The sequence below is a fragment of the Anarhichas minor genome, unplaced genomic scaffold (genome assembly GCF_050575085.1).
Source record: "Anarhichas minor isolate MPS153535 unplaced genomic scaffold, ASM5057508v1 ptg000004l, whole genome shotgun sequence".
NCBI lineage: Eukaryota > Metazoa > Chordata > Actinopteri > Perciformes > Anarhichadidae > Anarhichas > Anarhichas minor.
The window spans coordinates 438115-452288 of NW_027466450.1; the positions used below are offsets into that span (position 1 = coordinate 438115).

The window sequence follows — 14174 nt, forward strand, 5'->3', positions numbered from 1 at the left end:
TTGGTAACAAACATTACTGTACTGAGCTAGTAACTGTTGACTGTTAGCACTCTACAGAAAACACCCCTTCAGTGGGCTCTAATTGACCCAGATTGCCTTGCAAGCCATGATGAATAGTGCAAGTTGATTACACCCTCAGACATAACTGTGTGCTGTCACCAGGGCGACATAGTGTAGGTCCAGGAAAACATGCACAAATGGTGAATGAAGTTACCTCTTAAATAGCATTACATTACTGGAAGAATGAGAGCAATGTGTGGCATATGTATATCATCTCTGCCAAATGCCATGGTCGTGAGGTGCTCTTTTAGTACATTTATGCACTGAAATAATAATGTTATAATCGAAAAAAATAGAATAGAGCAGAAAGAGCTTTGCTGAAAATAATGTCTAAAACAAATAGTAACTGTATTGCAAAATCCCTGGGTCCTGAGTTAGTCTAGCAGAAACACTCAGTTGAAAAAAGTGTTTATCTGAGATTATAGTTTTTATTTTTTTGTCTTACTTGTTTAGGTGGAGGGAGGAACCCCATCACACCTCGGTACCTGCGCCACTTCAACACGATTACCATTAACGATTTTGATGAGAAGACCATGTATACAATCTTCTCCAGTATCTCAGACTGGCATTTCACCACACAGTAAGTGCGTAGCATGTGTAATTTGTAAGGCTCTTTTTCCAACATTGACTCAGAAGGAATGCATATGACCTCTACATGTAGCTACACCAGCGCCTTGAGGCTGTTTGACCCACAACTTTTCAAGTCCTGTGATGGTGTCCCACCACTTTTAGCAACAGAATGAATTGGAAAATATGACTAACCAAAGATCAGAAGGTAGTGTTTACCTCAGAGACCTCAAGTCCTAAAGCAATCAAATCAGTTTGAAAGCTTTTAAATCTACCCAACCCCTCCTGCAAACAGAAGTATCACTTGCATTTTAACAAGATAGCGGCTTTTTGGAAATACTTTCTCAATGCTAATGATAAAAGAAGACCGTTGAATATATATATTTCATTTTTATGTGTTTCATTAATACAACTAAATAGGATTTCAACAATGATTTAACGATTTCATCTACAGGTTTTCTTTCCCCAAGCCGTTTGCAGCTCTGACCGCTCAGATAGTTAATAGTACGATATCAGTGTACCAAGAGGCCACCAAGAACCTGCTTCCAACCCCCACAAAGTCCCATTACTTGTTCAATCTGCGCGATATCTCCCGGGTCATCCAGGGCATCTGCCTGTCGAGGCCAGAGACTGCAGATGAACCATCGGTCATCAAACGGCTGTGGGTGCATGAGGTAATGTTGTACACGGCATACCTGACAGCTATGTAACTAAAGTAAATAAGATAGGTATATATGGTTAACCCCACCTGTTTGACGTAGTATTCCTTTGGAAGTTCCCGTGTTGCCATCCATCCATAGCCTGCTCTCTCTTCATCTGTCTCTCACTTTCTCTCTTTCTTTTTCTTATTGATCCTCAGGTTCTAAGGGTATACTATGACCGACTGGTTCACGACACAGATCGGTCCTGGCTTGTGAGACATTTACAGGCCGTGTCTCAGAGTCACATGAAGGAAAACTTCCATCAGCTCTTCCAGCATCTGGACCAGGACCATGATGGGGAAGTCACCGAAGATGACCTGCGCAGCCTCATGTTCTGCGACTTCCATGACCCCAAGGGTGAGGACCGCAACTACCGCGAGGTGCACAACCTCGACCTTCTCCGACAGGTGGTGGACTCACACCTGGAGGAGTACAACAACGTCAGCAAAGCGCCCATGAACCTGGTGCTCTTCCGTTTTGCCATCGAACACGTGTGCCGCATCTCCCGCATCCTCAAGCAGCCAAGTGGCCATGCCCTGCTGGTGGGCGTGGGCGGGAGCGGGCGACAGTCCCTCACCCGGTTGGCTGCCTACATGGCAGAGGCAGAACTTTTCCAGGTTGAGATCTCCAAGACCTATGGAACCACTGAATGGCACGAGGACCTGAAGCTTATCATGAGGAAGTCCACACAGGGGGAAGCTCATGGCGTTTTCCTCTTCACGGACACTCAAATCAAAATGGAGTCATTCCTGGAGGACATTGGCAACCTGCTCAACACCGGTGAGGTAAAGTGGATGGGAGGTGGCATAGATGGATTGGCGGATGAGTTGAGGTATAGATAACATGCAAAAACGGCCTGATTGGTGAATTCCTGTTTGGATGAAGTCAAGAAAAATGGACGTGTGGATAGATTTAGAGATGGATTAATACTTTGTAAGTAAATACAGTAGATGTGGATTGATAGAATGGTGATACAGAGAGAAGGAGTGTTCTATTTTACAAAGCCAGCGTCCAAACACAGACCATTCTGTTATCTTGTGGTTGTTTCCAGGTGCCTAACCTGTTTGCAGTTGACGAAAAGCAGGAAATATGCGAGCGAATGCGCGTGTTGGACCGGCAACGTAACCGTGACAAGCAGACGGATGGCAGCCCGCTATCCCTCTTCAACATGTTTATAGAGCGCTGTCGCACACAGCTGCATGTGGTGTTGGCCATGAGTCCCATCGGAGACGCCTTTAGGAACCGTTTGAGACGTTTCCCCGCCCTCATTAACTGCTGCACCATTAACTGGTTCCAGGTGTGTGAGTGTGTATATGCTGCGTTCTGGTGTGCTGTTGGTCGCACCAAAAGATGCTTCAGGTAGTTAATCAAAAGATAGGGACGGTGTGCAGAGCAAGAAAGGTCATCATCATCAAAGGTGGTTGAATATGCCGATTGTAAGACAAACATCAGTTGAATTGTGTTATTTTTTACTTCGACCCTGAACAAAATGGATGATGGATCTCAGCCCAAATCTTTATACAGGCTCCCTTTGGTGGTCACTGATGACATGACTAGAAAAGCATAACAGATATTAAAAAACATTTAATGTATGTATGGTAGCACAGTGGCGGTACAGCATATTTCCTTTCTTATCAGACCTGGCCAGAGGATGCCCTGCAGGCGGTAGCCTGTCGCTTCCTGGGGGACATTGAGATGACCGATGAGTCCCGAGAAGGATGCATCGACATGTGCAAGAGCTTCCACACCTCAACCATAGAACTATCCGTTCGCTTTATGACTGAGTTGCAGCGCCACAACTACGTCACCCCAACCTCATACCTGGAACTCATTTCCACCTTCAAGGCCCTTCTGAAGGCAAAAAGAACGTAAGATTTAAGATGTACTTTATGTGTACATTGTGATTTCTACTGTTCTACTGTTTTTATTACGTCATATGTGCATTTCTTCATATAAAAGCCACATTACAGTATCCATGAGGAAAATACAAACGTATTTTCCTTATCTCTCTCCGTCTTCTGCCCAGTGAGGTGATGAAGCTGAAACATCGTTATCAGGTGGGCCTTGAGAAGCTAGAGTCAGCAGCAGACCAGGTGGCCACAATGCAGATTGAGCTGGAGGCTCTACAGCCACAGCTGCGTGTGGCCAGCAAGGAGGTGGATGAGATGATGGTGGTAATTGAGCATGAATCTGTGGAGGTGGCCAACACAGAGAAGGTGGTGAAAGTGGACGAGGCCGTGGCCAACGAACAAGCCATGGCTGCCAAGGCCATCAAGGATGAGTGTGATGCTGACCTGGCTGAAGCAATGCCTATCCTGGAGTCGGCCCTTTCTGCTTTGAATACTCTGACCAATCAGGTAAAAGAATCAATATTTTTTGGGATAGTGCCCTTGTATTGACTCAAAGGCCAGGTGTACTAGAGCAGAGTAGTAGGCCTAAGTATGTGTTTTTTATTTATTTACAGGATATCACAGTGGTGAAGTCCATGAAAAGCCCACCCCCAGGTGTCAAACTGGTGATGGAGGCCATCTGCATTCTCAAAGGCATCAAGCCAGATCGCATACCTGACCTGTCAGGCTCCGGTAAAAAAGTGGAAGACTTTTGGGGCCCGGCCAAAAAGCTTCTGGGAGACATGAGGTTTCTCCAAAGCCTCCATGAGTATGACAAGGACAACATCCCACCGAATTTCATCGCCATCATCCGCAACAAGTACATCACCAACCCAGACTTTGTGCCAGAGAAGATTCGAACTGCATCCAATGCAGCTGAAGGCATGTGTAAGTGGGTTTGCGCCATGGACAAGTATGACAAGTAAGTAATGTTCATCTCTTGCCGTGTTCTCGGTTATGAAAATGGATGCATATTCACGAAGCTTGAGAGAGCTTTTCATCCGTCTAAGTGTGTAACGTGAAGCTTGGCTATTTATAACTTCACAAGAACAATCATTTTCCTGGAGCAAGTGTACCATGGATATGCCAAGTGATTAATATAAAAAAGCCAAATCAAGCTGCAGATCATTTAAAGGGAAATGTTTGTCATTATTGTACCCATATTTATAGAAGCTAAAGGTTGTCATTTATACCCAATACATGACGATACAATTCCATTTTCCACTTACAGTTACGTTCATACAAATAACTATGTTTTCTGTTTTGGCACTGTTTGTCATTTAACTATTTGTTCAAATATACAGTATATCTAGCGCATTTAACTCATTTAAGATTCTGCACTGCTTATGAGGTTCCTTAACTTCCTCAAACTTATTACATCCTCCTTTAGAGTGGCCAAGGTGGTGGCTCCCAAGAAGGAGAAGCTGGCACAGGCTGAGGGGGAGCTGAAGGTGGCCATGGGGAGCCTCAAGAAAAAGCAGGCTGCCCTCAAAGAAGTCCAAGACAAGCTGGCAAAGCTTCAGGACACTTTGGAAGATAACAAAGACAAGAAAGCTGACCTGGAGAACCAGGTTTGTGCTTTTTAACTTGCTCCGGGTGGCACGACCTTCATGCTGCTACTTGACCTGGGGAAAAAAGCCACAGTGCGACACACTTTTGCTTTCCTCCTCCTCCTCTGATGTCCTCCAGGTGGATCTGTGCAGTAAGAAGCTGGAGCGAGCTGAGCAGCTTATCGGAGGCCTGGGTGGAGAGAAGACGCGCTGGTGCGAAATGGCCGTCAATCTCGGAGAGCTCTACAACAACCTGACTGGGGACATCCTTATCTCAGCGGGCATAGTGGCTTACCTGGGAGCCTTCACCTCCAGCTACAGACAGGTAGGCTGAGGGAGTAGGTAGTGCATACTTGGAAGTGGATTGTAATGTATTAATTATGTTACTTAAAGCCCTGCACCTAACATACATTTTTTCAAGTTCTTGGTTTTGTTATCACCCTACGTGGATATGACTTAATACACATTTGGTTAGTGTACGGTACTGTATTTCCCCTCCAGGGTATTTCTACTTTTGTTTGTGTAAAAGCTTTGTTTAGAGTATAGTTAATGTAGGACTCTTTAACATACTCTGAGATAACTCTCAGACTAATAAAAGCCAAATGCTTCAGAGTAAGTGAACACCAAGGCACTTTTGCTTTTTTCTCCTTTTGCTGAGTTTCCAAGACCAAGCCTGTGTTCAAAGGTCATATTTTACACTGTGTGGGGGCCATTGTGATGCTGGACAGAAAGGAGGAGAGTGGATTAGTTATCATTTCTGTAGACAGCTAAAAATGTTGACTCGCTAGTATGCTCTTGTTTGTGTATAGGTGTAAGCATTTGTTTTTCATTTATTCTGCGTGAAGTAAAAAAAAGTCCTGAAAAAAGAAATGTCCTCCTCTCCAGGATCAGATGGAGGAGTGGATGAATCTTTGCAAGAGCAGAGAGATCCCGTGCTCTCCCAACATGTCTCTGATGAACTCTCTGGGCGATCCAATAAAGATTCAGGCATGGACCATCGCTGGCCTACCATCAGACAGCTTCTCCATAGACAACGGTATCATAATCTTGTGAGTATTAAAAGACAATCTTTACACTGACATAGCATTCTCCCAAGAGGTAAACACATCAATGTGTCCTCGGAAGAGAATCCACCAACTGTGGACGTCTCAAGCAACTTTCAAGCTGCTCCTGATCCGAGTCATTTAATATTGAGAACAGCCAGCGTAAAAAAATGTCCCTACACAATAAAGCTGTCCAGTCCAGTACAAGGACAGGATTTGGACAGCATATCAAAATGGCATAATAACATGAACACAAACTGAAAACTGGCTTTTTAAATGCACTTTTTTTTTATGAAAGCAGCATTTTAGAGCCTGCAAATTGTTGCTGAAATAGAGGTAAAGCAATCGATCTCTTTTTTAAAACCCAACGGGCCTCTGCTAGCTCTGAGCGTGAATATCTTCATTGAACCTGCTAGTTTTTTTTTATGCCACTTCATTATTTTACTCACTCACTGTGCATAAGGAATAGCTTCCAGTGATTTAACGGAGTGCTGCTGTGTGCTTTTGACAGCTGTTGTACCTGGAGCACAATGGGATACAATTCATTAAAGGATCAAGATTAGATTGCCCACTACAAATCAGTCTAGCCTAATGAAAAACGAGACCACTGTACGACGGAACTTTGTAACCTTTCCTGGAAGCATTGTCTGATTCAACCTTGAGGTGCAGCGAAATAAAGACACAAGGCATCTGCTTGTTTGTGTAAATGAAGCAGTGACATTGCTTTTTAATCACAATACCATGGCCCCTGGTGTGCTACCCAACTGTGAGCCTTCTAACTGTGCTCAAAGGGAATTTTCACCCCGAAGCTTTTCTCGACATCTCAATTCTTGTCCTCCAACATCCCCCTTACTGTTGCGATGTCTCATGGTTGAGACAGGATCTCTCACTCCGACACGAGGCAGCACCAAATTGATCACTGACCTCTGTGTATGTGTGTGTGTGTGCGCTTGTAGGAACGCCAGGCGGTGGCCTCTGATGATTGATCCCCAGGGCCAGGCCAACAAGTGGGTGAAAAACATGGAGAAGGCCAATAGTCTGCATATCATTAAATTGAGTGATGCTGACTTTGTACGCACTCTGGAGAACTGCATCCAGTTTGGCACGCCAGGTGAGCACAAGTCTTTCTCTCATTTGATGCCTGTGCTGTTGCTGCCTGTGTGTGTGTGTGTGTGTGTGTGTGTGTGTGTGTGTGTGTGTGTGTGTGTGTGTGTGTGTGTATGCGCCTCACTCACATTGTTGCAGTTCCTCTTACCGCCTACTGAGGTCTCTCTTTACCACAGGGACTAATTATTGCTGTGCAGAGAATGTTTTTCTCCTTTGTTCTCTGTTCTGCAGAGGAAGAATTCATACTAGCAATATTTCTGAGTGAGATGTTCCAATGAACCTTTATTCGGACCTACTGCACCATCAGTGTATAAAACTGCTTCCTGAACTAACATTTTTATTGCCCATGATCAGGGTCATATTCACTTGTGCAGGCAGACGTCATGTGACGATTCTTTTGTGCTGGTTTTTAGGAGTGGGTGTGTTTCCTCGTACTTTAGTCTTCTTGTAGGATTAGTCGGGCGGTTGAGAGGGAACGGCAAGGGAAGAATTAGAGCTAGAAACAGACAGAAGCAGCTATCCAGCCATTAAAAATACATCTAAATAATGACCCATCTCAGCCAGCCACTCGGTCTTTGCTTACTGGCAGATTGCAAGGCTAACGGTTCAGGGAGTAGCTTGTCCTTGCAGGGTGCAAAATAGTCCCCAGAGGCTACAGTTTCCCCCTCTACAGCCAGTTCTCCTACTTCACAGTTTTACGGTTTCTTGCTGTTTTTATTAGCTGCCTGTAATCCTGGTTATGTGCTAGTATTCTTTATTTTAGCATGGTTGAAAAAATGTTTCCCTGCCCAATGCCTTAATAAAAGGCTAGACTCATGTTTAGTAAATGCTACAAAGTATTGTTTAATCTATCCGTTGATATATTGATGGGCTGTACCCGGACAAAATAATGCTCCAAAGCAATTGGAGAAGAAGGTCGACCTGATTCGGTTCACCATCTTGGGAGAGAAAGTTCATCAGCTGTCACTGGCTCTGAATGCTGTCTAAAAACTTTTGTTATTATTACCTCAGGCGTCATGTCAATTATAGATGGGCTTTTGCTCTTAACATCAGAACAGCATTATCATACTTAATGTGAATTCACATTAATAATTATGTCATGGGAATAAGGCACTTGATAATGTTTTACTTGCCTCACTGATTTTTTTTTTTTTAGTATTGCGCATGTGCTGCACAGGTTTCACAGTGTTCATTGTTGAGTGCTTCACCAGAGGCAGGAAGACGCACACAATGACATGAAGTCAGAAATAACAAAAACATTTTGAAGTTTTTGACTAAGTATATTATTAGCTGAGATTATTAGCTGACCTGATGCTAAACGGAAGGCTAGAGATCAAGGAGCCTTCACAGCAAATGAGAGATCACACTTAGTTATTAACCTGGACTCTACAGCAGCTCAAAGATTGGTCTTTGATGTGATGTCAGGGCCAAGACGTATCATTTTCTCCAAGACAATATAATATTATATTATACTTTAAACCAGTTCCATGCGCATGGATTTGGGTGATGTGGGAAAATGCTTTGTGTTGATTTATTTTCCGGCTGCAAAATTTGCCCAATTTGAAGATTTTCAAACGGTTCAACTGTTGAGGCAGTAAAGTTGGTCAACAGCAGAAGACAGTCCTTGAAAACGACAGCCTCGATATGAGATTGCTTATAAATGTGAGTGTAAAGCAAAGTACTGAAAAGAGTCAGCCTCCCCTGATTAGAACATATTAATAAACGTTGAACATTTTCTTTCAGTGCTGCTTGAGAATGTCGGAGAGGAGCTGGACCCTATCCTGGAGCCTCTGTTGCTGAGACAGACCTTTAAACAGGGTGGTGCCGTGTGTATCCGCCTGGGAGACTCCACCATCGAATATGCTCCCGACTTTCGCTTCTACATCACAACTAAGCTACGCAACCCACACTACCTGCCTGAGACCTCCGTCAAGGTACTGTATACAGTGAGAAACAGCCTCAGGCGGTGTTACATTTTTTACTATCCCAGGACACTTTCACTCCTTTCACATTGCAAAAACTCATTTTATTATTAACATGGAAAATACAGTGACTCTAATACCTAACCACATATCAATGCTACAGCGCCTATTGTTTAACGTTGTTGTGTTCATGCCACACAAATAGACCTCGTCCTCAATATGTATCTGTGTGTTCGGGATTGTCCCGTTACCGCCACCACTGCAACCTCCATCCATACTGGGTCCATAATAAATCCATAATAAAACCAGTCACACACAAAAAAAACATACTCCAGACAGACAGACTTGAGCCTGCACACGCCTTTAGTCATGATGACAGTAATCAGAGCTTTTCCTGGCAGTAGTCACACACCTTAGCTCTTTGCAGCAGGTGTCAGTGTTGTTGCAATGAGCGCCGTAAAATCCGCCATGCCCCCTCTACTAACCCTTTTCATGCAGATTGAGCTGCTGCCCTTCAATCCCTCTGTAGATGTATCTCCCACAACAAAGCTGCTGCCAAAACAGAAAGTAATAGAAAGAGTTACTAGACTACAGTCTCTCACAGGAACCAACGCAGACATCTGTGTTCCTCTGCCTTTTAAGTATTTATTTTCATCACACCTAATAGCAATAGTCAACCTAGTTTGTGTTGTTATCCCGTGGGATTTGTATTACGGCAAATGCTGGAACCGACTTTCCACAATACAGTTCATTGTCACTGAAGTGTAACTGCTATGTGGGGCACTGTATTCTTTGTTGGCATCATGCAAGCTGAAACATTTTCTTTTCGTGAGGGACAGATCAATTGATGTGATAAGTCTGGCCTGTCAAAATGTGGGGTTTTCTATGATGCGGGATGAGTTTTTAGCCTCGCTATGGATAGCAATATTGCCTTGACAATTGGTCGGTCCACCACTTTGGTGCAGACTGAATTATGTCATCTATTTGATGGATTGCAGCAAATATTTTACTGATGGTCTCCAGAGGATGAACCGTAGTAATATTGGTGATCCATTGACTTTTCATCCAGAGCCATCAAGTCAAAATTGCACTAATTTGTCCAATATTTTAAAAACCATTCCCGTTGGCCTCAGCTGTGCATTGTGATAATATCTAATTAGCACAGATTAGCATGCTAACCATGCTAAACTAAGATGGTTAATATGATAAACATTATAGCTATAAATATTAGCATGTATGGGGGCGACCGTGGCTCACTAGGTTAAGAGGGTTGTCTGGCAACCGCAGGGTCAACGGTTCGATCCTCGACTGGGACGTCACTTGTCGGAGTTGTCCCTGACCAAGACATTGAACCCCCGGCTCCCCGGGCGCCTGTCATTGGCAGCCCAATGCTCCCTATATACAGGGATGGGTCAAATGCAGAGACAAATTTCCCCCTTAAAGGGATCAATATAGTATAATAAATTAAAAATTTAAATTAAATTAAAAATGTTAGCATTTTCATATTGAGCATGGAAGCAAACTGATTTTAGGATTTAATTCAAAGCACTTCTGTTCCTAACAAAGCTAGATAGATGAGCCCTACTTGTTGGTTCCCACTTATTGCATCATACCACTCAAATGGCAGCACGTTTTTATCCCGGCAACACAATGAATCATCATTCAGTGTTAGCACCTCTCCTATGGAGCACACACTGCCCCCTAACAAAAAAAAAAAAAAAGAATTCCAAGAAAAGGAGCATTAAAGGAAACTGCATTACAGAGAGGCAAGGGGTTGGAAAGCATTACTGAAGATCACATTTCAAGCTTCTATTTGCAGGGCCCCACTCTTTATGGGCAGCCATTAGATGGATTCAACTCGTTTTTCAAAACTGGCTAAATCTTTTTTTCTTCTTTTTGCCTAAGTCTTTTTTTTTTGCCTACTGTACAGTATACGATGGGGCTTCCATTATATCCATAAAGCCCTATTTGAAATGCAATACTTTCAAATACAAGGGGGCAAGTATCTAGTGAACCAGCCTTTAAGGAGCTCAAGGGACGAAGGGAAGCGAAGAAGGAGGGTGTACGTGTGAAAAGGACAAACGGGAGATTTATATGGGCTCCGAGTCTTTACCACCAGCTGAGTGGGTCCGCAGCATCAATAGAAATGGAATTAGGCCCCGGAGAAGTGCACTCGTTTATTAGGGCAGGGAGTAGAGAGAAGATATAGGCTTTTAACCTCTGGGTAAGTGCGGAGCAGAATGACTAATGCTGTGTGGTAAAAGACACACTTACACACTTTTCACAGAAAAGTAAAAAAAGTAAATGCATCCTACCTGTGCTCTGCCAAGGCTGGAGTGGTTATTGGAATTGATTGGATAGGAGGTTCGTTTGGGAGAACTGCACTGAAGCCAAGATGATCAAAGCTGCACTGTAAAGTACCAAGAGACCCCAAAACACACCACACACAGACACAGAATACTGTATACTGTACAGTATGTCTATGTAGTTCTTCCTCTGTGCCGTAGGTGACCCTTCTGAACTTCATGATCACCCCAGAGGGCATCCAGGACCAGCTGCTGGGTATTGTGGTGGCCCGGGAAAGGCCCGACCTGGAGGAAGAGAAACAGGCTCTCATCCTGCAGGGAGCAGAGAACAAAAGGTCCATAACATAGCACACACACCAGTCACGGGTCAAATGAATTCAACTTAATCAAATAAAATGTCTCCCTCTTCAAAGTGGAAACTGTAGACATGTCAAATTGTTCTCGCACTTTCGTCAGACAACTGAAGGAGATTGAGGATAAAATCTTAGAGGTGCTCTCCTCCTCCGAGGGCGACATCCTGGAGGACGAGACGGCCGTCAAGATCCTCTCCTGCTCCAAAGTGCTGGCCAACGAGATCACGGAAAAGCAGGCCGTGGCTGAGGTGACGGAGCAGAAGATCGATGAGACTCGCAAGGGCTACACACCCATTGCCGTGCACTCAGCCATCTTGTTCTTCTCCATTGCCGACCTGGCCAACATTGAGCCCATGTACCAGTACTCCCTCACCTGGTTCATTAACCTCTTCATCAGCTCCATCGACAACTCAGACTTGAGTGACGACTTGGAGCAGAGGTACGCAGGGCTGACAAATGCACTAGCCACAAGCCCCTCAAAGGAAATCCTGGAGCTTCTTTTCCTCTCCAAAGAGCTAATTTGACTTGTAAACTTATAAAAAAGAAAATAGTGTAAGACCATTCATAGTGCATGAGTGTGGGTGTGTTTGTGAGTTCTGTTTGGTTTTGAAAAAGATTAAAATGCTATATGTGTCTTCTTCAGACTACAGATCCTGAGAGACCACTTTACCTACGCGCTATATGTCAATGTGTGTCGCTCACTGTTTGAGAAGGACAAGCTGCTCTTTTCCTTCTGCCTCAGTGTCAATCTGCTCATGCACAAGAAACTGGTAGGCATCACACACACACGCTGCACACGTGTACAGATTTACAACACTTAAAAACCATAGATAAATATTTTGTCTAATTAGTTTGTTTTTAAATAGTTAGCTAATCAAACAAGCTGGTTCACCTCATTTTTCTCAATCAGACCTCTCTATGATTGCTGAAGATTATCTGTATCTTGTATTTACAATTTGAATGGATTTTTTTTTATCCAAATATAATCCCTGAAGTGGTCAACCCATGAATCACTATAAATCACAAATTCCGGTTAATCCTCCTCTGTGTTTTCGATGAATGTCGTAGGTGGATGAAGGGGAGTGGCGCTTCCTTCTGACGGGTGGTGTGGGCCTGGACAACCCCCACCCGAATCCCTGCACCTGGCTCCCCAAGAAGTCCTGGGACGAGATTTGCCGCTTAGATGAATTGGAGCGTTTCAAAGGTCTGCATCAGGACATGGCTCGCCTCAGGAACGAGTGGAAGACGGTCTACGACAGCCCAGTGAGTGTCTTTAAGCTGCCTGGCCGTTCTGGGTGGGGCTCCTGCCTTTGGGTGTCATATATCTTTCTGTGATGGTAAAGACAAAATCAGCATGTGCAGAAAAAGGCACCATTACATCAAATATATCCAAGAGAACTAGAAGGAGAGGAAAATCTGTAAATCCCCCCCACAACATGCAAATGTTGTCTGTGTATGCATATTAATATGGCTGGCACTGCTGGTGTCTTGTTAGAAACTGTAAATGTGTTGACTTTCAGCTGAAAATGCTGTCGTGATTAGCAGTTCACGAGGTTAGCTGTTAAAACTGGGTCACATTTAGCACCACAAAAATAACACATCAAGCTGCAGCTGCTGCCTCTAAGAGCACCTGACCATTTAGATTGTGAGCAAGGGTCTATTTAAAAACATGTTGAAGATATGTAGGGGTTTGAGCATTTTGCCAACAGACAGTGTCTGTGGATACAAAGGCCTAACACACACAATCTTAGGCAAAACTGCTTGGCAACAACGGGAGCTTGTGTCTGTCTGTGAAGGGTGACCAAACCTTGCATCAGTGCCATCTTATGTGTCGTGCACTGCTTTGATGTGACACTATTTGCAGTCGATCTTTCAAAGTGTTCCCACTCAGATTACGGCCAACCAAGTGTAGGTGTATATATGGAGAACATCTCTGGGTTTATAAAATAACTGTTTGTTTTCTTTTCCCTTCAGCATGACTTCAAATGCTCTTTAAAATACAACAGGTACATCATATGATGACGTATTGGTGTTGAGGTGTTGAGGCCCTAACTTAGTGGTGACTGTAGACTGCTTGTCACTTAGGCTAAGATTCCAGTAAGCTTTCCTGATAAAACCTGGACAACAAACAAAAATCAAATTTGTCATCAGTATCAAAGAGAGGGGGCAGTGATGGACCGTGGATAAGAGAAGACGTTAAGTAGACAGAGGCAGAGAAGTCCTTTGACTGGAAAACAGTGTTAGCAGGTGTGGGATGGGATGAGAAAGGGAAGAAGAGTGAAGAGGTTAAATCTTCCAGTGGGTTTAGCACATGAACCACAGGCCAGCCTCGCCTACGCTGCAGCTCAGCATGCAAGCTCACAACACACATGCAGCCCCCCCCCTCCCACTCTGCACAACTCACGGTATTGTGCCTGAATACACCGCAGCCCCTTCACTTGCCCCCATACGTCACCTGTTTGCACATTCCATTCACATACTATTGGCTCTTTTGTGTTCGATAATATCAACGACATACATGTCATCATTTAAAAATCTTTATTTTTCCTTCATTATAGCTTTCCCAAGAAGTTCTGCTTCTACTTTTGGCTCCATTTAGCACGTCTGCAAATATGAAAATATTCATTTTTCATTTTTGATAGCCTGTCAAACCGGTCTTAACTGTTTATTTACTAC

General features: G+C 43.9%; 1 protein-coding gene across 1 annotated transcript in view; it reads left to right on the top strand.

Annotated features, from left to right (window-relative positions):
• Nucleotides 1-14174, top strand: part of dnah7 (dynein, axonemal, heavy chain 7) — a 68656-nt gene that overhangs the window by 37883 nt on the left and 16599 nt on the right. The window contains exons 39-54 of the mRNA XM_076105271.1: nt 514-640; nt 1082-1301; nt 1487-2113; nt 2380-2625; nt 2967-3196; nt 3355-3685; nt 3793-4139; nt 4608-4788; nt 4907-5092; nt 5653-5816; nt 6767-6921; nt 8661-8851; nt 11347-11480; nt 11602-11937; nt 12142-12268; nt 12567-12761. Coding sequence (XP_075961386.1) covers nt 514-640; nt 1082-1301; nt 1487-2113; nt 2380-2625; nt 2967-3196; nt 3355-3685; nt 3793-4139; nt 4608-4788; nt 4907-5092; nt 5653-5816; nt 6767-6921; nt 8661-8851; nt 11347-11480; nt 11602-11937; nt 12142-12268; nt 12567-12761 — 3797 coding nt within the window. The remainder of the gene's footprint in view (nt 1-513; nt 641-1081; nt 1302-1486; nt 2114-2379; nt 2626-2966; nt 3197-3354; nt 3686-3792; nt 4140-4607; nt 4789-4906; nt 5093-5652; nt 5817-6766; nt 6922-8660; nt 8852-11346; nt 11481-11601; nt 11938-12141; nt 12269-12566; nt 12762-14174) is intronic.